This window comes from Neoarius graeffei, chromosome 8 (assembly GCF_027579695.1).
Source record: "Neoarius graeffei isolate fNeoGra1 chromosome 8, fNeoGra1.pri, whole genome shotgun sequence".
Classification (NCBI taxonomy): domain Eukaryota; kingdom Metazoa; phylum Chordata; class Actinopteri; order Siluriformes; family Ariidae; genus Neoarius; species Neoarius graeffei.
In genome coordinates, this window is record NC_083576.1 from 78309732 (window position 1) to 78334276 (window position 24545).

Consider the following 24545-nt stretch of genomic DNA (forward strand, 5'->3'; position numbering starts at 1 on the left):
ACAGATTGCGATTTAATTTCATTTGTGAACATTTTCCCAGAGTTTTGGCCCTTGATTAAGTAACTTTTTGACAATTTCATGAGGGTGTACGCTCTTCTGAAATCAACTCCTCTCGCAATTTGTGGAGGAATTTCACCAAACTTGGCCAAAGGCTTTGTTATATGACAGTTATACGCAGATTGAAACTTCATTTAATTTGGGCAAATTTTCCCAGAGTTATGCGCTTGATTATTAACAAACTTGTACTTTGGCAATTTCATCAAGGTGTGCTTGCTTTCTGAAATCAACTTCCCTCGTAATTTTTATCTCCTGCTAGCTGAAAGGCCCAAAGGGGGATTATGTCGTGGCGGTGTCCGTCTAGGGAAGGGTACTCACCTTCTGAAATCAACTCCTCTCACAATTTTTGCAGGAATTTCATGAAACTTGACTGGATTCTTTGTTATACAGGGTGTCCATAAAGTCTCTTTACAATTTAAAAAAAATTATTACAAAGGCAGTTGTTGAGATGTTGTAACTAGATTTATTTTATTTTAATCAGTGTTTATTACATTTTTTTCAACTGCAGTTAATAGACCTCTATATGGGCACCATTTAGGCTACGTTTACATTACGTCGAATCAGCGGATCATCAGATTAACGTTTTTAAAACGATTCGCGTTTACCCTAAAACCGTTAGCCGTGCACACAGCAACGCGGATACGCTAATCACATGACTTTAGACGGCGCGTAACATGATCCCAGTGCATTTCAGACGGCGCGTAACATGATCCCAGTGCATTTAGGGCATGCGCAAGGCTCACCACTTGCAAGTAGAAGGATGGCAAGCCTAATACACGGATATGCTCGGCTCCGCAGGCATCCTGCGCTCCAAATCACTCCGCCCTGAACAGCGAGTGCCCTCTGGAGGGTGCGCACTCCGGCCCTGCGCAGCTCACAGAGCGCGCGAGTGAAGTGCACAAGCGGTGATTCGGGACTGAGCCGCTGTGTGTGTGATCTCAGCGCATATCACTTACCACTTGCAAGTGGAAGGATGGCAAGCCTAAAGACCATCATAACTACACAATGGGCAGTATTTGCATCAGTATTTGCAGTATTTTCATACTTTTATACTCTTTAATGAAAGGTGATGCAAGGCGGAAGTCCGCGCCGTTTTTCAGCAGTCGCGTCACATGACCAACGCCAGCGAATCAGGAAGGTGGATGTCACAGTGACGTTGTCCAATGAGACGCCAGCTAGAGCTCAGCACAGCGTATTCGCGTATTCTCAATGTTTACACAGCACCGGACCAGACACGATCTGGATTGAATACGTGGACGCTGGTGGATTCCCGTTTCCAGGGGGGTTTAATGTAAACGGACAGTGCATCTGCGAAGAAAACGAGACAGATACGGTCTAATGTAAACGTAGCCTTAGTTGCACGAAGCACATCAAGACGGTACTCAAACCAGGATACACATTGTGCCTTTTCTTGAGGAGTAGCCATTTTATAGGGGTTCGGTTTCCATCAACACAGTATTTGAAACACACAGTTGTAATGTGAATACCAACTTTAATCAACACTGATTTAAAATAAAATAAATCTAGTTACAGTATCTCAACTGCCTTTGTAATAATTTTTTTAAATTGTAAAGAGACTTTATGGACACCCTGTATGTCGGTAATACACACATTTAAATTTCGTTCAATTCTGTCGTGTTTTACCAGAGTTATGGCCGAGTTGCCAGCGGGGGATATTGTGCTCTCGGCGCATTCTTGTGAGTAAAATTACTGAGCCACACTTGACTTCCATCTCAGGCTCCATCGCTCCAGTACAGTGTGTTAATGTGATGAAACAAGTTAGTTCCTCTTATACTTATCGCTGCTATCAACAATCAAACCTCATCTCGTCACCATCCTGAAGACTGACCCATGGCACAAAATGTACGGACGCTGCAGACTCCTCCTATAACTGTTTCCTTATACATTTTTAATCCCTTTATTGGTCAGCTTCATTTATGAGCAGGGCTTTGAACCGGTTCAAGGAACAAAAACGAAAACCGGGAACTTTTTCTATTTCACATGGAACAGAAACGAAACCAGAAACTTTATTATTTTTTATGTTCCGGAACAAAAACGCTTATTAAAAATAATGGTAACCGGTTAATACCGGTTTTTATTTTGTTCCTCAAAGTTTCCGTAGCCTACAAATAAGTCATTCTTCTCCTGCGCAAGTTTCTATGACCCGCTGGGGTTCACTTCCTGTGTGACGTTCGCTGACTGAATGTAGAGAGCGGGAGGGTGGACTACTATCACGTCTCCACATCTTAAATAAGAGGTAAATATTGCAGTCTATCGTTATTCGAAAACGTCAATTTCAAACACAATATCAATATATATGTCCACGTTAATGAGAGGCTCGCGAACATTAAATGACGTTAACCTCTGTTAGCCTATCAATGCATAGGGCCTGACTAGCCTTTGGTAACACACTAAACGAATTATCTTTCATTTTTGGCACTTTTTCTGTTTGTGTAGATGGGAAGACATACTGAGAATCCAAATCACCAACATTTGAAATAATTGTTTTGAATTATTTCTTGTCTTATTTAATGAAGGTTGTAATAGAATTAGCCTACATTTGGCTTAAGCTGGATGAGACAGAGACATAATTTTATAGGCATTTGTTAAACAGCTGACGGAACGTAATTAACCGTTCTGGGAACGAAATGTTTTTGTTCTAACCGGTTTGGGAACGTCTATTTAATGGTGGAACCCAAAACCGGAAACGTTAAAATTCCGTTTCTGTTCGGAACGAACCAATAGGGAAAAAAATTCTGGTTCAAAGCCCTGTTTGAGACCTTCTGCCATGTGTATGAGCCGGTGCTGGAGAAATGATTAGCGTTCGGACGAGAGCGTTAATATAAAACACGTTGTTTGCTTCAGCACCACCTGACCAGTCAGGATCCAGACGTTAAGAGCGGTGTGACGTAGGTCGTGTGTTATTCTCTGTCAGAGCTGCGATCGTATTATACGTTATGTTGGGACTTGGGAAAGAATAGGATTACTATTATAAGCTTAACGTTTTATCCAACCTGAGACTCGGTGTCGTGAGTAGCAGTCCAATTCTTTACATCACTGTATTCCTTTGAGCCGAATTTGAGCCGTGAAATGTTCCTCGTCTCCCTTGTGCACAGGAACACGGGGAACTTGAGATATTGAAGGTGTGTAATGTGTAAGGACACAGAAGGGCACAGTGTGCGCTCAGGCTTTGGTGGGATCAAGGCATTTTGTACTCAGACTGAGAACACACACACAAACACCCCCCCCTTGGCACCACAGAAGTTTATCAGTTTGTTTAAAAGCTAAACGGCATTAGAGCAGTTGGTTAAATCTACAATCAGGACTTGCTGAGACGGCGTCAGACTTGGAGTAACAACAATAAGGCCACACCCAGTAACTAGCACACACACACACACACACACAGAGCACACATTGACTCAGTTCTCTGTTCGAGATTGTGTTGCTATAACAAAATGTAGACACACAGCTTGGGTTGCAGATTGGGCTGTACATTTAAATGGCTTTTGCGTCAACCTGATACTGCTTTTGTGTGTGGACTTTCCCTGAACTTTTTATTTTTGGGGGGGAAATGTGTGGGTCGGGTGTAACTTTGGAGAAAAATGTAGAATGAAAGAATGTAGGTTGCCCTAATGTAGGGGAATAAAAGCAGCACAGTCGTCATTTAATTACATGTACAAGTTTTTGGCTTCCTTACTTAATTACATTTGATTTATTTGTAGGCACGCTTGCTAATTTCAACTCAACATTTCGGTGGTCTCTTAACACGGTTTATCTTCGTTCTAGAAATGAACTAAATTTGGATTTACACCAATAGAATCGATTTCAAGCTTGAAATGAGTAAAAAGTTTCTTGCAATAATCGGATGAATAATCCAACCAGTTTAAAAATAGTCAGGAGAATTTGCCTTTACGTTAAAGGAGAACTGAAGTCGTTTTTCAACTTGCTTTATTTCTTAATTACCGTGTTATTCAGTTACGTTTTCGGTTTTGGTAACCTTATATCGTGACTCGTATCGGCAACTAATTGCAATTAAATTAGTGCTGTCAAGCGATTAAAATATTTAATCGCGATTAATGTCGCGACTGTCGTAGTTAACTCGCGATTAATCGCAATTTAATCGAACGTTTTTGTCACATGAAAAACCATTGTAATTCTCTTATCAGCATAAAAAAGTGAATGCGCTTGCTCACCGTTCGAACTACGGGGGTACTCGGGGGATCCGAGATCCCCTGAAACAGACATGAGATCCCTTGAAAACATGATTTGGGAAATGTTGGGGGGTCTCTAAAATATTGGCAAAATGATGTTTATTGACATAGCAATCGTGTGTAACAGGAAGCATTTGCATATCCGAAGTGAGCGTGCAATGGAGAGCCGCGCTCTGAGACGAGCGCAATCACCCCCCCCCCCAAGGGAAAAAAAGGGACCCCCCGAAAATATCAGCATAGTTCGAACACTGGTTGTACCAATGGTTTTTTTTTTTTTCAAAGCATAACACGTCTTGTCACAGCCACTGCAAAGTCGGGCTGGATCCGCCGATGGGAAAACGAAACCTAAGCCGAGCACCGTGGCTCTTCGGGGGAGGGCAGAGGACTCTGGCTGTGCGGGGCGTGGCATTACAGTCTAGCTGCTATCGTTTTTCTAAGCAAAGTCTCTGTTCCAAGTTCCTGGCAGTTTCAAAAGCTTATGAAAAACCATCATGTCACAGAGCGTTAATCTCGCGATAAAAAAATTATCGCCGTTAAAATTGAGTCAAGTTAACGCGTTAATAACGCGACATTTTTGACAGCACTAAATTAAATATTATACTTATCGGCCGATTCGGTTTTTAGCCATGTTGAATTTAGTTCGTTTGGTCCACGGCAGGTGTCGCTTATCCGCGCGATCTTCACGAGACTTCGAAACGTCAAGTGTCAGCCGGGTGTCAGTGCCGCCATTTTGACAACTGTTTTCCAAATGAATTCATATTGCACATTTACTTCCGACTTTCTTCAAACTTTCCTGATCGCTATCAAAACAAACAAAACTTCCGGCTTGATTACGTCAGCATTCGAAAGAGGGCGCGCGCCTTTTGACAACGCTGGCAGATGTCGGTCGCTTTGATTTCCGTTGCACGTTTTACTTCCGTCCTACGATGTCTCGCACAGGTCTCAACAAATCTTGTTTACGCCCATTGCTTTGACATATGGACTGATATATTACAGAGCATATTTCAAACACTCATAACTTGCTCTAGCAGCGACAAAATAGCGATCAAAAATGCATTCCTATATTTTAATAAAATGAGAAGTTTTCCTTCTGTTCTCCTTTAAGGTTTCCTGAACTGTTATTTTTTAACTTGAGTATTAATATACTGTTAATCAATGTGTGCATCAACAAATGTATGTAAATTTATCCCTGTAATTATCACTGTGAAAGTGCTGCTGGATAACAAGCTCCAGTATTTATATACCAGGAAGTTATCAGCATTCAGCAGCATGCTGTAATAACATTTTTGTTAATTTATGTTCATTAATTAGCTCATCCAGCTGACGTGATGAGTTTATGCCATCATGTGTCGTCTACGTTTCACAAAAATTGCTTCTTCTCTCTCAATTCTTCACCGATCTTTATTCTTTTTGGCAGGAATGTAGGTCTGCCTGGGGTGCATGTATCTTCTAGCCAAATTTGCATAATTGCAATTAATAATGAAGATATGGACTAATTAAGCCCAAACGAGCAGTTTCAACACAGTTTCTTCTTCATTTCTTCACCAATTTTGATTCTTTCTGGCAAGAAGGTAGAGGTACCTAGGGTGGATATAACTTCTACCCAGATTTGCTTCATTGCAATTATTAATGAAGTTATGGACTAATTAAACTTTTAATGAGCAGTTCAACAAAAATCGCTTCTTCTTGGTCAATTCCTCGCCATTTTGGATTCTTTCTGGCAAATAGGTCGGTATACCCATGTAGCTTCTATATGTAGCTTGCGACGTTTATCGTGCAAGGAAGGTGGCCCACTTTCGATCGTTCCTTCTGGACTCGACGGGGCCGGAGTGAGCTACGCCATCACTGACTGTCTTGCGTCTCGTTGTCCTTTGAGTACATATTACTGAATGCATATACTTCATTAACACTTAAATGCAGCGTAATCATGTTATTATGTGTTGCATTATTTGTGGATTATTGGTTTGTAGGCATTCAATGATATCTTGTGCGACGATAAGTCATGATGATACAAATTTATGAGGATTCAAAATGATGGGGCGGGGGGAAGCAGAACGGATTATCCACCTGTGTAAGCTTAGTTTTTCCTAGCTTGTGTTTAGACAGCAGAAGGCACGACAACATACAGTAGAATGAACAGGGAATGAAAGTGACTTCATCCAAGGTGGAAGTAACACAGCTGTAATGCTGTGAAAGAGATCTAAAATACAAAAGAGCTGTTTGACTGACTGTACAAATAGTTTGTACTGTAAAAGTAATCCTAGTTCGTTTTACAGAATACTGAAAGAAAAGAGGGAGAGAGGAAAATGTTCATTAAGGTTTATTAAGAAAAGGCCCGTCTGTCATTGAATTGTCATTTTTAATAAATGGATTATTTTCGTTAATAGGCTGTTGTATTTTACTCCAACCTTGACACACGTGGGTAAATGATTATCGTTGGTTGTTAAAATGAAACAGCTGCGCCTTTTTTTTCTTTAATTTAATAAACGGAATATTGAATTTGAGAACGAATATGAAAAAAATTTCCTTTTTTGGGTCATAAAATTCTTTACCTTTTTTTTTCTTTTCAAAAATATCATTGGAAATCTACAACTCGTGAACCCAATATCGCGAATCGAATCCAGAATTATGTGAATCGTTACATTTGCTATTGGTTTGTTCACGTTAAATGTTTAAGAGGAATGTAATACTGTACAAAGTTCAAAAAAAAAAAATTCATCAGCTGCATTACTGGTGATCTTGGATACTTGGGTAACTAGCTAAAGTGTTAATATTGAGTCTTCTGCATTAACTCATGAGGGCCCTTTTTACTGTGTTCAAGTTCAGCATTGAAGACTATTTGATGAAGTCTAACTTGATATTTAAAGATGTAGGCGAGACAGTGAAAGGAATCTACACGATGTGGGCCTGATTTGCTGTTCATTTAAAATATTACAATGAAAGTGCAATAAACTGTTCCTAAATGAGCTGAAAAAAGCGACGGTGATTTGGATATCATCTCAGCTATTTATGGACCGCTGGACATGAAGCGAGAGTTTTGCTTCGGGGCAGAATGTGGTTTTCGTCGCAGGTGGTTTTTACTTTCATGGGGGTCGCGTGGTCAGATATGAAGTTTGCGGGACACTGAAAGGCCGCAGTTATTAACATGAACACAGGCGCGCGTTGCATGAGGTGGATTGTTTGTACAGTGCTGTGACGTAACGTTGTTTATCGCTTTTGTTCGTTTACCTTCAGGAAATGCTTTATCTAGGTCACGGTTACTAGTTTGAATGATTTTATTTTATATTTTGGGCAACATGACTGGTGAATTTCATTTAAGAAGTATTGATTTTTGAAATGTCCTGCTCACGAGGAACGCAGCAATACGCAAAATTAAAATTTGACACGATGCCTGACTTAGGTTTCTGTTTACAATTAATTCAAACATCCGACTTGTGTGTACGAAAATGGGTTTTAAAGGAACAGTCCACCGTACTTCCATAATGAAATATGCTCTTATCTGAATTGAGACGAGCTGCTCCGTACCTCTCCGAGCTTTGCTCGACCTCCCAGTCAGTCAGACGCAGTCAGACGCGCTGTTACTCCTGTTAGCAATGTAGCTAGACTCAGCATGGCCAGTGGTATTTTTGGGGCTGTAGTTAGATGCGACCAAACTCTTCCACGTTTTTCCTGTTTACATAGGTTTATATGACCAGTGATATGAAACAAGTTCAGTTACACAAATTGAAACGTAGCAATTTTCTATGCTATGGAAAGTCCGCACTATAACGACAGGCGTACTAACACCTTCTGCGCGCTTCGGCAGCGCATTGATACAGAGCTCAGATATCAATGCGCTGCTGAAGCGCGCAGAAGGTGTTAGTACGCCTGTCATTATAGTGCGGACTTTCCATAGCATAGAAAATCGCTACGTTTCAATTTGTGTAACTGAACTTGTTTCATATCACTGGTCATATAAACCTATGTAAACAGGAAAAACGCAGAAGAGTTTGGTCGCATCTAACTACAGCCCCAAAAATACCATTGGCCATGCTGAGCCTAGCTACATTGCTAACAGGAGTGACAGCGCGTCTGACTGCGTCTGACTGACTGGGAGGTCGCGCAAAGCTCGGAGAGGTACGGAGCAGCTCGTCTCAATTCAGATAAGAGCATATTTCATTATGGAAGTACGGTGGACTGTTCCTTTAAGAAGTGTTATTTTAAACCCCTGTAGCCTCTCTTGATTTGGAATGAAGAGAGAGTATATGCCATGCAGGATTCTCTAGAAAATCTGAAATAGCTGACTTAATAAAAAAAAAAAAAAAGTAGTAGGTGGCTGTGGAATTTGTGACCACGGTGTGCCAAAGGCGCACTAATGCTTGGGGTGTCTGGGGCATGCGTCTCTTGACAAGTTTGAAATTTACATGCCTTCTGGTGCGTTCTCAGCTAATAAATTACTAATCATTTCTCTGGGGGGAAGAAAAAAAAAAACTTGCCAAAATATTTATGAAATTTCCTTCCAGATGTGTGCACGCGCTTGGCTTTCTGTAGTACGCTATCTGGCTCTGTAACACAACTACGTGATCTGGCTCAGCCAATCAGAACGCGTGAATCGTTGAACAAATTTGGCGTCACTTCGTCATGCTAGATCCAAATCGAAAACAGTTTTGCGGTGAAACAATTGGATTTGGAGCGGAGACGATATAAATCACTTGAATGTTGAAAGGCAAGTTTTTAATTTAAAATTTTTTTTTTCCCGGGATCGAGTAGCCGGAGAAAACCGCAGATCGCCAGTGCTTGTGGACATCTCTGGTCGTGTAGGATTAAGTGTAAATATTTATCACCTCACACAATACAGGTACATAATGCACTATTTTATGACACATTGACCCCAGAGCCTTGTGTCTAACCAAGTGATGCGATGCATCTTATCGTTACGGCCCAACTGCTCCAGTTAACGCCACAGTGCTTCCACTGTGGCGTTAACTGGAGCAGTTGGGCCGTAACGATAAGATGCATCGCATCACTTGGTTAGACACAAAGGATGCGACGCAGCGTGTCTTAGGAGCCATGCGGCGAACATGATTTAACGTCGAGCCAATCACCCAAGTGCTACATGGAACTGTTGCAAATCAAGAATTCATAAATGTGGACACGGATGTGTTCGAGAAGAAGAAAGTTCAACCTGGTAAGTTAACGCAGAAGAATTTCTGGTGTGTTGGTCAGATCTGTTTGCGTGTGATGTTGGGAGAGACTCATGCTCTGTGCTGGCTGTAAACTTCAGACCGTGCCAGCGCTGGGTCCAATTCCACTCCACACAGCAGAATGTATTTATAACCCAAAGCCGCAGTCGTCTAACACCACCACCCCCCCGCCATGCTGTGTATACACACAGACAGTTTTTTCCAGCCTGCATGATCAGCAGGTTCTCACTCGAGCACTTTTTCTGTGTTTGCGTTGTGGCAACTCGATCGCGTCCCTGTAACTCCCTCATGATGCCACAAACAGTAAGAGCACTTGTTCAGTGACACTGCACTGAGCTCCAGAGTTTGTAAAATAATACGTGACAGAAAAAAGTAGCAGGGTGGGAGTTTTGGGGAAGGGCATATCTCTCTCTCTCTCGTATATACATTCGCTCCTACTTTGTCTAGTTGTCTGACTCTTGCATTTTCGCTCTCAATCTGTCTTTCTTTCTCTGTTTATCATACTTGTATATTCACTCTTACTCTGTCTCGTTGTCCTTCTTTCTCTTGCTCTGTTATATACTCTCTCTCATATACATTCACTCCTACTTTTAGTTGTCTGACTTATATTTTTGGTGTCTGTCCCTTCTTTCTCTGTCTATCATACTTGTACATTCACTTTTACTCTGTCTCATTGTCCTCTTTCTCTTGCTCTGTTATATACTGTATTTGCGCGCTCTCTCTCTCTCATATATATATATATATATATATATATATATATATATATATATATATATATATATATTAGTGCTGTCAAAAATGTGTTAACGCGTTAACTTGACTCAATTTTAACGGCGATAATTTTTTTTTTATCGCGAGATGAACGCTCTGTGACATGATGCCACGCCCCGCACAGCCAGAGTCCTCTGCCCTCCCCCGAAGAGCCACGGTGCTCAGCTTAGGTTTCGTTTTCCCATCGGCGGCTCCAGCCCCACTTTGCAGTGGCTGTGACAAGACGTGTTATGCTCTGCAATAAAAAAAAACAAACAAACATAGTTCGAACACTGGTTGTACCAATGCCGATATTTTCGGGGGGTCCCTTTTTTCCCTTGGGGGGGTGCTTGCGCTTGTCTCAGAGCGCGGATCTCCATCGCGCGCTCACTTCGGATATGCAAATGCTTCCCGTTACACACGATTGCTATGTCAATAAACATCGTTTTGCCAATATTTTAGAGACCCCCCCAACATTTCCCAAATCATGTTTTCAAGGGATCTCATGTCTGTTTCAGGGGGTCTCGGATCCCCCGTGTACCCCCGTAGTTCGAACGGTGAGCAAGCCCATTCACTTTATGCTGATAAGAGAATTACAATGGTTTTTCATGTGACAAAAATGTGCGATTAAATTGCGATTAATCACGAGTTAACTATGACAGTCGCGACATTAATCAGGATTAAATATTTTAATCGCTTGACAGCACTTATTTATATATATATATATATATATATATATATATATATATATATATATATATATATATATATATTCGCTCCTACTTTGTTTAGTTGTCTGACTCTTATATTTTTGGTGTCTGTCCCTTCTTTCTCTGTCTATCATACTTGTACATTCACTTTGACTCTGTCTCGTTGTCCTTCTTTCTCTTGCTCTGTTATATATTTGCGCGCTCTCTTTCTCTCATATATTTTCGCTCCTACTTTTAGTTGTCTTACTCTTATATTTTTGCTGTCTGTCCCTTCTTTCTCTGTCTATCATACTTGTATATTCACTCTTACTGTCTAGTTGTCCTCTTTCTCTGTTATATATATTTGCGCTGTCTCTCATACATTCGCTCTTACTTTTAGTTGTCTGACTTGTATTTTCGCCCTCAATCTCTTTTCTTTCTGTCTAGTTGTCCTTCTCTTTCTCTTGTTCTTTGTTTATATATTTGCGCTCTCTCTCATATATACTTTGTCTAGTTGTCTGACTCTATTTTCGCTCTGTCTGTCCCTTCTTTCTCTGTTTATCATATTCTGTCTAGTTCTCCTCTTTCTCTTGCTCTGTTATATATTTGTGCGTGCACACTCTCTCTCTCTCTCTCTCTCTCTCTCTCTCTCTCTCTCTCTGTCTGTCTGTGGGGTGTGTTGTGTCAGAGGCCGTCTATGACACACAGTTTCTGAGAAGTGGTGGTTTGTACACTACTCACCTCAAACACGGTTTGAACAGAAGACAAACCAAGCTTGTGCTTATTAAAGACGACACACTGGCTTAAAGTCGAGCCGATGTTTTTTCCTCTTCACTGTATTGTCATGCATCAGGGCCACACATAGGTGGTGCTTTTGTAACCCTTTTGTTTAGTTTTTTGGACCAATGAAGTGATTGGCCGTGTTAAAACATGCCCTTGACTTTGAAAGATGCCAGGGTGTGGATTGAAGAATGGGAACATGCTGGAATTTTTTTTTTTCCTCCTCCTCTCTGGAGACGTTCCACTTACCAGTTCCTGGTTTGAAAGAGCAATCAGTTTTGGCATGCACAAACAAGCACTGTGGTCATGAATGAAACCGTGTATGCACATTATATGACACCACTGCGAGACTTTCGGTTCTGTTAAATGGCTTGTTTTGCAGCTACCGGGGGAATAAGTGAGACCGCTTTTAAGTGTGACCACGATTAAAAGTGGTCTCTTAATTTTTTTTTTTTTTTCTGTATCTGAAAGTACTTTGAACAAAGCACGGGTTCTAATCTCTGGCCTTGGAGAACCCTGTGTCCTGCACATTGTAGTGTGGTGTGGTTTTTTTTTCTTCCCCCCCCCCCCCCCCCCCCCCCCCCCCCCCCAATGCCCGAAGACACTGGAGATCAGGGGGTTCTCCAGGACCTGGTTTGTCATGTGGTGTGGTCATGTGAAAAGACCTGAACATCTTGACTTGGCAAGTCAACAAAGGTCTTCAATGTCAATTTGTGCAACAAGGACCGGATTTCTCACTGAAAACGTTGCATGTTCAAAGGAAAGGAGTTCAAAACCTGAGCACTAGCAATGCGCAAAAAGAGAACATGATGTTCTGTGGGTCTGAAGATTAAAAAAAAAAAAAAAAATCAGATCTGATCCTCTTTTTTTCTTTTCTTTCCTGCTCTGTGGTTTTTATTTTGGTTCCACTTCCAAAGTTGGTGCTTTAAGTGGTGCCTGTGGAATTGTTTCTACCAGGCCAAGAGGAACCACATTGACATTGGAGAGTTTTTTTTTTTTTTTAAAGCTAGAGGAAATGAGCGTGTACACACACAAAAAAAAAAAAAGTTGTGGTACAGTATTTTAGTCGTCCCCCCACTTTGCTGGGACTCAGTTTGAGTAGTTGGGGATTTTTTTTTTCTCCCCCTCAGCAGTTATTTGGTACTTCCTAAAATTGATGTCCCATCTTTTATTTATTTTTTTTAAAGTGACTAAATGTCCACGTTCTGCTCTGTGTTAGTAGAACAAACTGAATGCATTTTTATTCTCGATCACAAACCATGGCATCATGTACGGATAAAATCTAAACATCCAGCAGTACCAGTTAAAAGTTTGGATACGTGTTCTAATTCAGTGTTTTTTCATTTATATTAATTTAAGACACTTCATGTCTTAAAGTAATGATGGATGAATGCAGTTTCTCTTCACTTAATTGAACGGTTTGAGATATAATCTGGATTACTACAGTTGTGGAATAGGGCTGTTTATTATTTACTGTTTGATCTCAAACGCATTAAAGGAACAGTCCACCGTACTTCCATAATGAAATATGCTCATATCTGAATTGAGACGAGCTGCTCCGTACCTCTCCGAGCTTTGCGCGACCTCCCAGGCAGTCAGATGCGCTGTCACTCCTGTTAGCAATGTAGCTAGGCTCAGCATGGCCAATGGTATTTTTTGGGGCTGTAGTTAGATGTGACCAAACTCTTCTGCGTTTTTCCTGTTTACATAGGTTTATATGACCAGTGATATGAAACAAGTTCAGTTACACAAATTGAAACGTAGCGATTTTCTATGCTATGGAAAGTCCGCACTATAACGACAGGCGTACTAACACCTTCTGCGCGCTTCAGCAGCGCATTGATATCTGAGCTCCGTATCAATGCGCTGCCGAAGCGCGCAGAAGGTGTTAGTATAGTGTGGACTTTCCATAGCATAGAAAATCGCTACGTTTCAATTTGTGTAACTGAACTTGTTTCATATCACTGGTCATATAAACCTATGTAAACAGGAAAAACGCGGAAGAGTTTGGTCGCATCTAACTACAGCCCCAAAAAATACCATTGGCCATGCTGAGCCTAGCTACATTGCTAACAGGAGTGACAGCGCGTCTGACTGACTGGGAGGTCGCGCAAAGCTTGGAGAGGTACGGAGCAGCTCGTCTCAATTCGGATAAGAGCATATTTCATTATGGAAGTACGGTGGACTGTTCCTTTAAGGCGGCAAGAAACTTTTTCACTAATGAAGTTTGGATGAGGCACAGCTGTTAATTGAAAAGCGTTCCCAGGTGACTTCGTCGTGAAGCTGGTTAAGATGACGCCAGTAGTGTGTAAACGTCAAGGTAAACGCTGGCGTGTTTGAAGAATCTAAAATATTAAACATGTTTTTGCTTTTTTTTTTTTTTAGCACTTTATTACAAAATTCCATGTATGTTCTACAATGTAGAAAATAAAGAAAAACTGATCAATGAGTCGAGTGGGGTGTTAATTTTTTTTCTTTTTTTTTTTTAAACAACTTGGACTGTACATTCTGGATGCGAATTTATGGCCATCCAAATGATGAAACTCAGACTGCTAAAAGACAAGTAGAAATCCACAACCATCAATAGGGGTGTTCACACGGTAACTTTTACTCCGGTGTAGCACCGGGGCTGCCCCGGTAGAGCGTTCACACGGTACAAAGTTATAGCGGTGTAGCCCCTGAAAGCTGCTTAAACCGGTGCAAATCTAACCCTGCTCGGGAGGGGGTTTAAGAAATTTACTCCGGAGTAAACGCTAGTTTGCGGGGCAGCACCGATATAAAATGGGACGTCTGAACGCTACAGGGGTAGACTCGCTACGCGTGAGGAGAGTTGATTACATACGGGCATTGCATAATTTGCATCCTGGTATTTTGCGCTTCCAAAATGGCGAATATCAACAACAACAGAACTGCGTGTCTTCCAGTGTTGCCAGATTTGGCAGTTTTAAGTGCATTTTGGCGGATTTGAACATATTTTGGGATGGAAAACCTCAGCAATATCTGGCAACACTGGTGTCTTCATCCACGTTGTTTTCCCGGCGCTTGGTGATGCCATGACAACCGGGAAAAAGAAGTACATTTTCACGCATGCGCATATTTCATTTCCGCATTATTACTATCGGAAATGATAGTAATAATGATAGGAAATGATAGTAATAAATGAAATATCAAAACTTTATTGCTATCAAAGGAAATGATAGTAATAAAGTTTTTGCTACTATAACACGGTCGCAGAAACTGCCGTGTGACCGCAAGTGGGGCTGCACCGGTGCTAACACGCTTCTCTCTAGTAAGCAGGGTTGTGACGTGTGAACACTGTGCAAAATTTACACCGGTGTAAGATATATCGCAACAAAATACATCGGTGCAGCATCGATGCAAATATGTGCCGTGTGAACACCCTAAATGTGACCTTCAGCTATTTTATTTCCACTGAAGCCCAATGACTAACGCAAGCAGATTTGGACAGTTCCAGTGTAAATCGTGAAATATCTCGCCACTTGCTGTTGCTATGGTAATCTGCGCAGCTCCTGTTGTCGCATGTGCGACTGTTACCTTATACGACAAGCGAGTTGTTACACAAACGGATTCGATTCATCCAGCATCGATTATTTGACTTGCTTTGGACTGTTCCTTTTGTGAACTTTTTCTTTGTAAAAATGCTGGTTTGAGATGAGCTGATGTTTTGTAAAACCCAGTAATCCAGGACTGCGCGTACGTGATGTCATCTTTTGGGTGATGAAATCACTGGTTGTGTCAAAACACGCTCTTAACCATTAGAGACACGAGGGTGTGGATTCAGGAATGAGAGCACTGATTATATTTGGTTTTGCATTTTGCTGTCTTGAGTAAAACTTCGCCTTTTTGATGGACCATATTTGTTGGCCAACTCCCTAACGTTTACTGCAGACTTGATCACTTCCAGATAATTTGGCAAATTTGGTGCAGTACGTGAACACGGGGAAATGGATTACGATGCTTATGATATTTATTTAAAAAAAAAAAATCTTAATCACAAGGCAGTTTGGAAAGGAAATGGGTCCCCCCCCAAGAGAGCATAAACAAAACAAAGCGCTTACATCTGTGTGTCTTCCTTTCCAGATTCGCTACATTTCTCAAACTCAAGGGCTGCCCGGCGAGCACCTGTTAAACGTGGGGACGAAAACGTCCCGCTTCTTCTGCAAGGAGTCTGACTCACCGTACGCAGCCTGGAGGCTGAAGGCAAGTTTACGTCAACTTCTTCTTTGACTAAGCGGTCTCTGCAGGACACAAGGGCGTTTCTCAATATTGAGACGTGTACAGACTGATCAGTGAGAATCTTTGCAAGTGACATTAGTAGAAAACAATGAGACAGGAGTGTCACGGAAAGTACTGTTTGAAAAAAAAAAAGTCTGCTGTTTGGTGCAGATCACAGAGTTGGGTTTCCTCACGATTGTAGCCTACAGAATTTACTATGTGGTTAAACCGCTTTTGGTCTTGGAAAATATTCTGTATTCATCAGTGCCTGCTTAGCTCAGCGAGTCCAGACTGCTTATTTTTAAATTTGGCCTGTCTGACATTTGAGCATGAATATCCATCCACTGATGCTACAGATGCAACAAAACGATAGTCGGTCCATCGTCCATCAATTGAGAAATGCCTGCTTTGGTCTTGAAAACAAAGTTTTTATGATTTATTTTTTTAACCAGGGGAGTCAGACGCGTGAACCCGGACCACAAAACGCATTCGAGACTTAAAAACATAACCAAAGCAACTCTCTTTTTAATAACTGCAAATCTGATCATGAAATTAAATACCGTATTGGCCCGAATGTAAGACGACCCCCCCTTTTCCAAGTTCATCTTTGGGGAAAAAGTTTTTTGAAGACCAAATGTTCGTTCATATAACGCGTATTTATTTCAAAATTCTGTTTAAAATTAGAGGCTTTTGTTTTTCACATTTAAATAGAGGTCATTTCAGTCTCATTTCCGTGAACACTTTTCATAGAAGTAAAAAAAAGAGGCTAAACTGCAGGCTACTAGACAAGCCAAATTAAAACATTTAAATTGCATTAATTCACAAATTTGTCAGGTTTAGATTGAAAGTTCATAAACTTCAGAATGTCAATGCATTAACTTCCCATAGCCTACGGGTATATGGAATAAATTTGCAGAACAGTGCAAATGTTTTAAACAATGCATTAAACAATACATTAAGGTTTACAATAATAAACAACTGAAACAATGGAAAGGGTAGTTTGCTAAATTACAGCTCCTCGGCACAGAGATCCGCAGCCTCACTTTGCTCACTCTCACTGTCCTCACTTTCGTTTTTGGCGGCATTTTGTCTAGTCCGCGAATTTAAGACGACACCCCCCCCCCCCCCCCCCCCCCCCCTTTTTAAGAGCTATTTTTTACAACAAAAACACCGTCTTATATTCGAGCCAATACGGTATTTGACATGGTTCAGGAAGTCATTTCATGATGTTTGGACACTAGAACAGAAAATTGAACTTCATCGAAATGATTAACTAGAAGAACGCAAGTTGCGTGTGGTGATGTAATACAGAACAGTACAAAAGAAGTTGGCATTTCATATGAACCTTAAAGTGCATATTCTGGACCAATTTTGTTTGTTTTTTTAAATGAAAGTATGTCCCTTTGCACACTCATCCAGAAGGGTAATTTTGCCCACAGCCATCTGTCTCCAGCAGAAAAAAATAAAATAACAAAACGCGTCTGGAGCCAGATTCGTGACGTCACCTGCGGAAGCGCCAGCAGGCTGCGCGAGCTTTGCACGGTTTCAGTGCACAGCCTGTGGAGACCAAGCGCTCCCATTTCTCTCTCATTGTCCGGTCTTTTGGGAAACGATGAGTACTAATCCCATCAAGATTGGTGTTGCTACACCCTCCTACGATACATCTGTTAACCATTTTAATAATTACGCGATAACGTTGAAGAAATTTGCGGAAAACCACCAGGTCGTTTTCTCATAAACAAACCAGCGCTGAAGGAGGAGGCATCCCGCAGATGACGTCACGAAAATCAATGTTTCCCGGGAAATCCAAATGCCAAGTTTTTTCAGAGGCGGACCAATTCGCCTCAAATGGCTTGATTTCAACTGAATTTTTCTGGTATTGCGCAAGGTAAAAAAAATTGCAGAGAATGCGGAATGTTTTATTTCTTGCACCTTAGGAAAAGCGAGTGTTACTGAAATAAACGCCCGTTTTAACTTAAACGTTTCATTGGACAAATTTTTAAATCGAAACATTATTGGGTCATATAACTAACCTTGTATTAATTTGTTGGTAACAACTAATTACAACAGCATGCCCTGCGAGGTGTAGGTTTTTACCCCCCGCTGGCTGAAAGACCCGAATGGGGATTGTCTGTCCGTCCGTCCCGGAAAGGGTACTCACCTTCTGAAATCAACTCCTCTCTCAGTTTTTGGAAGACTTTTACAAAACTTGACAAGAGGCATTGTTGTATATCAGTCGTATGCATATTTTAAATTCGGTCACATTTTACCAGAGTTCCAGCCCTTGATTGAAACCTTGTACTTTGACAATTTCATGAAGGTGTGCTTGCATTCTGATATCAACTCCTCTCACAATTTTTGGAGGAATTTCTCGAAGCTTGGTAAAAGGCCTTGTTATATGACGGTCATACGCGTATTGCGATTTAATTTCATTTGTGACAAATTTTCCCAGAGTTTTGACCCTTGATTAAATAACTTGGGCAATTTCATGAGGGTGTAGGTTCTTCTGAAATCAACTCCTCTCACAATTTGTGGAGGAATTTCACCAAACTTGGCAAAAAGCTTTGTTATATGACAGTTATACGCAGATTGAAATTTTGTTTAATTTGGGCAAATTTACCAGAGTTATGCGCTTGATTTATTAACAGACTTGTACTTTGGCAATTTCATCAAGGTGTCCTTGCTTTCTGAAATCAACTTCCCTCACGATTTTTATCCCCCGCTGGTTTGAAACGCCCGAAGGGGGATTATGTCGTGGCGATGTCCGTCCGTCCATCCCAGGAAGTGTGCTCACCTTCTGAAATCAACTCCTCTCACGATTTTTGGAGGAATTTCACGAAACTTGGCAGGATTCTTTGTTATATGTCGGTAATGCACGTTTTGCAATTTCGTTCAGTTCAGTCACATTTTACCAGAGTTATGGCGGAGTTGCCAGTGGGGGATATTGTGCTCTCGGAGCACTCTTATGTGCAGTTATGAGTACAGCTCTTCATCAGAATGTTAGCCAAAGACTTCCTGTCTTTGGCAAGAGTGCAAACACAAAACTACTTCACTAGAGACCGTATCACAAGGGGATTAAAAACTGTGCCTAAATAAAGTCATCCCTCCCAGGGATTCAAGTGCTCACTTTTTTTTTCTTTTTTTTTCCCCTCCCATAGTCTGTTTTATTAGAAACTGGAAGCACGTTGGAGATTTCACTTACGTAGTAGGCTAGGTCATAAATTTATGATTTTGTCCACCCCAGTGTATAACCTTCTGTTCATATAATGTAATGGACATCAGCGTCCCCAAAACGACACCGCAGTTTTTCCACTTATGACTTGAGACTGCAACCAATTGGAAAATGGACGTCATACTACACCTGACCTTTCCACCTTGTGGAAACGTTTTGTTCAGCAAGTGATGCTGCTGATCAGTGAATATAGATTCATCAGGTTACATACTTAGGCTCATGCGTCATAGGTGAACCTGATGAAGATGAGCAGAATCCATGTCTTCTCGTGATGTTGAAGTTAAAATGGTGTACGCTTTTATATTTAAAAAAAAAAAATTGAGATCACATTGAGGATCCAGGCGGCACGGTGGTGTAGTGGTTAGCGCTGTCGCCTCACAGCAAGAAGGTCCGGGTTCGAGCCCCGTGGCCGACGAGGGCCTTTCTGTGTGGAGTTTGCATGTTCTCCCCGTGTCCGCATGGGTTTCCTCCGGGTGCTCCGGTTTCCCCCACAGTCCAAAGACATGCAGGTTAGGTTAACTGGTGACTCTAAATTGACCGTAGGTGTGAATGGTTGTCTGTGTCTATGTGTCAGCCCTGTGATAACCTGGCGACTTGTCCAGGGTGTACCCCGCCTTTCGCCTGTAGTCAGCTGGGATAGGCTCCAGCTTGTCTGTGACCCTGTAGAACAGGATAAAGCAGCTAGAGATAATGAGATGAGACATTGAGGATCCCACCCCCCCCCACTTCCAGTTTAAAAAACAGCAACGAAAAGGTTCAGTAGCTTTAAAGCAGTGTTGTAGTTGAGTCACTAAACCTAGAGTCCGAGTCCAGTCTCGAGTCCCCGGTGTTTAAGTCCATTAAAGAAATTTCGAGTCAGAGAACAAGACTCCATCGGCACCATTTGGCTGTTGCTGCCTTTATGTGAAAGCGTCTCTGCTACTGTGTTGGACGAACGTTACTGCTCGACTGCGCCATTTTAGTTAATAAGCTACAAATAAAAAGCTTGTTCATCTCTCAGCAAGCCCCGCCCACTATCAACAGAGCAATGAACAGCGTTTCACTTCCTTCTCTGGGTGGACTCTTGCCAAATGCCAATTGAAGTTCGAGGTCATCCCCGTCGTCTCCTCGATAGTTCTTCTACGTATGGAACACACAGCAGTGTCGCCGCGCGAGAAGTCTGTATAAGCAAAGCGTACGATCCTAGGGGCGTTCTCTCCAGGCATTTTAGCGCCGTTAACGTTAGTTTGTTCCTGAACATGACATACAAGCAGGTGAACGTGCATTCTCTTGCATGAAATTAGTCTAAAAATTAATGTAGATATAAATATCTTGCACCAAATTATGGCGGCATATTATAAAACATTAAAGAAAAAAAATCTGAGTCCTCCTCTTCAATTTATAACTCCGAATGCAGTTAATGTACAAGTCTGAGTCACGAGTCTTTTAAAATTAGGGTACGAGTCTGATTCGAGTCAGAGTCCTGGACTCGAGTACGACAAGCCTGTTTTAAAGGGGGGATATATTATGAAAAACTCACTTTCAGTGCTCATTTTGAACAGGGCTATGTAGACAAGCTGAGAAGGGAGCTGTGGTGCTTTATGCTTGTGGTATTTTGATCAAATTATGTCGCAAACATTTCATTAAGACCTCGGGAAACATGTCAACTTGTAGAAGAGGGGGTAATGTGTCACCTTTAATCTTCAGTATCCAAGATTCTGCACAATTTCTCGATCACTGTGTGGATTTGCGATATTGGTCATGTTAAAGGGGTACCAAATATAATATATACAGTTGCTGATGTGACAAAGTAACGTATTCTTAAGTATTCTATCAAATTTATATACTAGAAAACAACGAAATATCTTGATAATTGTAAATATAATAGTCGGTACGCTAAACGGCACAAGAGTCGCCATTTTTAAAAGACCGTGACGTCAGCCCTACCCACTGCACTAGGAGAGAAGCGTGTAATCATGGCGTCGGGCGCATCAAGTGAAAGCGACAGCTCTGTCGAATCATAGAGATCCCGCAAGACACACTGCAAGCAGGCTATGGCTTAGAAGGGTACCAGTTTGAACCTAGGAGAGGTACTCTCGACTCCGGTGATGACGAAAGAAGAGAAGAAAGCTCGAACTCGCTTGGTGTTTTTCAGCGGAAACGAGTGAAAAGACGTCTGGAGGATCGTTATGCTTTCCATCGGTCCTGTTATTACACCCGAAAGCAACACACTGTGGCATTGTGTAGCCGATCACTTACAATTCATCCTACTTTCCGATTCACACGTGCTATTCCCAACCTCAATGAGCCAACACAACTGGGCACATACATACGTCATGAGCGTTACGCAGAGAAAATGAACGTGCATTCTGATCGGATAAAATTAATATCATGGCGGGCCGTTCAAACTGCGGAAATAGTTTGCTCGAGCTACTTTCAAAACACTATAACTTTCCAACCTTCGAACAAAAAACTTTTGTAAGTCTTGAATAAGGTTCGTTAATGTGTGTTTTATTGTTAGATTTACTCTATATATTGCCCTCTGTTCCCCTTTAACTCGTCTGTACAAAAGATTTCCTCGGAGTCTTATCGCTTCTCTCGAAGCATGTTTTCAGACAAACTTGTGGTACCAGTTCGAGTGCGCACTGTATTTCAAACAAAAACAAAGGTCTGAAATTTTTTGGACCACTTCGTGTGTGGATTACCGTGTTTTTCGGACTATAAGTCGCACTTTATTTCATGGTTCGGCTAGCCATGCGACTTATACTCCGGTGCGACGTATATATGTTGTTGTTTTTTTTCACCGCGGAATAACTGGAGCTGATGCTGAGTCTGACGACAGCCACGCAGAAGAAGAGGAAACGGCGCTTCGTCTGCCGCTGGAGTTTGCAGAGTTGTTCAGAAGCGACACTGAGGATGAGGAATTCAATGGATTTGCTGATTTGGAGTGAAATCGCCAGCTTGATAAACTTGATTGACCTGTGTTTTATTATTAATGATAGAGCTATAGTTATTTAAATAAGTTATGTAATGATTTTAGGCAGTGCTTAATTTGTGAAGTGGGAGGTCCCGGAACGCAGGAGGTGGGTGGGTCCGGCGACTCAAAAAAAAAAAAAAAAAAAAAAAAAAAAGGTGGGGGGTGGTTTACTATAACTTTACGCACACGCGCTTATTGTGTGTGTAAAAAAAAAAAAAATAATAATATCAGACATTATGATCTTAGAAAACGCTTTAGTGATGAACAGTTACAGACAGTAATATGTCGTGATATGTTATAAAATATTATTTTTATTAGGCTATATATTAAATTATATATTAAATTTATCTTCTAAAATAACACTACTCATATCACAACCGGTTTATTTCACCATTGGAGATCAGATCACACAAGACATGAGTTAAATGACTCTTTTTAAGGATTTAAGTAGGGGATTTAAAAGCGGTTTTTTTTTTTGTTTTTTTTTCACTAGACGGTTGTCTTTGGAGATGATATACCTATAGCCTACTTGACCTCTGATTTAATGAAATAAAATTCGACAAAAATGAAGAATGACTCTCCTTGATGATGACTACAGCTTTAATAACACAGATGAAAGAGCCATGGGGCGATAATAAGCCCTACCGGTAAAAATAATCTAAAAGCAAACTGATTAATGCATCAGTAATAGGCTACTAATATTAGTTATAATAATAATATAGGCTATTAGTAATAACGATAGTGATAGTATTAAAGATAGTAGTAGATATTTAAAATAATCAGACTAGGCTACTTACAGGGCAAAGGGCGCGTTATCACTGCTCAGCTGTTCGTTTATTAAATAAACAATGCAGTCGCGCAGTAACCACGCGCCGCTTATCAGATACAATCACAGATTCTATGGATAGAATAACCCTTCAAAAAAAGTGCGACTTATAGTCCGGTGCGACGTATATATGTTTTTTTCGTCTTCATAATGCATTTTTTGGCTGATGCGACTTAAACTCCGGAGCGACGTATAGTCCGGAAAATACGGTACTTGCCTTCCTGGACATTGATTTCACTTAATCAGGACGTGCATCTCTGTCAAGGCTTTGTTGCCGTCCAGAAGTCTTGACTATGTTAATACGTTAATCATAAATGACCCTTACCACCTGCTCCACTGTGAATTCGAGCTTCTACCCTCTGGGAGGCGTTTTAGAGTGCCCAACGCTAATAAGAACATCTTTTAAGAACTCTTTCGTCCCAAAAGGAATAAGGGCGATAAATAATACAGGGATTCTTGCTTAACTCACCCCAGTCCTTTTTATTGGTCTGATTACTTATTTATTATAATATTTGAGATTTATTACTTTTCAGCTATTTCATTCTTTTAAACACTCTTTTGAGTGCTAATGTATTTTTATAATAACTTGGTTTTCTCTTCTTCTGTTGTTACAAAATGCAGTGCTTGAATGCTTGATTTGTGTAATGTGATTTTAATGTTTAATTGTTTAAATGTCTGTGGTGACACTGAAGACCAATTTCCACATTGTGGACAATAAAGTATTCGTATGTTGCTTACTTCAGCTGCTGTTCTGCTTCTGCCTCTCTCATCCTGTATCGGCTTTTACAGACAACAGAGGAGCACGAGACGGAGACTGGAATGAAATCGAAGGAGGCCAGGAAGTACATCTTCAGCTGTCTAGATGACATCGGCCATGTAAGATATTAATACATCGTCAGCCATTGATCTCAGTTTGTGTAAAGGCTCACACATCTGCACCAAAGCAGAGAAGTTGCATCCTATCTTTTTTTTTTTTTTTTTATTAATGATGTGAAACGTGCAGAAGGGTATTTTGCGGCGAATGATTTGACTCAAAAATGAATGATTTTAAAATGCATTTAACATGTATGCGTGTCAGCTCCTTTGTTTAATAAGAGAAAAGGTTATATTTTGTATCCGTCCATCTCTGTGTCTCAGGTAAACCTGGTGTTGAATATGGAGGGCTGTGATCAGCTTGCGGAGAAAGCAGACAGGCGAGAGTTTGTGGATCTGCTCAAGATGATGTTGCTGATCGACGCAGACCAACGCATCACTCCTTCAGACGCTCTCAACCACCCTTTCGTCACTATGCAGCACTTACTGGACTTTCCACACAGTAGCTAGTACGCTCACATGGAACACACCCATTTAGTGTTAAAATAATTCAGAATGCAAATCAAACTTTTTTTTTTTTTTTAATATATTTGCAATTTGAGTAACAAGCCTTAAAGGGGAACTGAAGTCATTTTTAAACTTGCTTTATTTTTTAGCGTGTTGTTCAATTACATTTTCGGTTTTAGTAACCTGAAATCGTGACTCGTATTGGCATATTATATTACACTTATCAGCCTTTTCGGTTTTTAGCCATGTTGAATGTAGTTCGTTTGGTCCACGGTAGGCGTCGCTTATCCGCGCGATCTTCACGA

The 24545-nt window shown here is 41.0% G+C and overlaps 1 protein-coding gene across 2 annotated transcripts in view; it reads left to right on the top strand.

The window, feature by feature from the left end:
• Positions 1–24545, top strand: part of hipk3a (homeodomain interacting protein kinase 3a) — a 148074-nt gene that overhangs the window by 95751 nt on the left and 27778 nt on the right. For both annotated transcript variants that reach the window (XM_060928286.1, XM_060928287.1), the window contains exons 4-6: positions 15772–15891; positions 23710–23796; positions 24058–24242. In XM_060928286.1, the coding sequence (XP_060784269.1) occupies positions 15772–15891; positions 23710–23796; positions 24058–24242 (392 nt within the window). The remainder of the gene's footprint in view (positions 1–15771; positions 15892–23709; positions 23797–24057; positions 24243–24545) is intronic.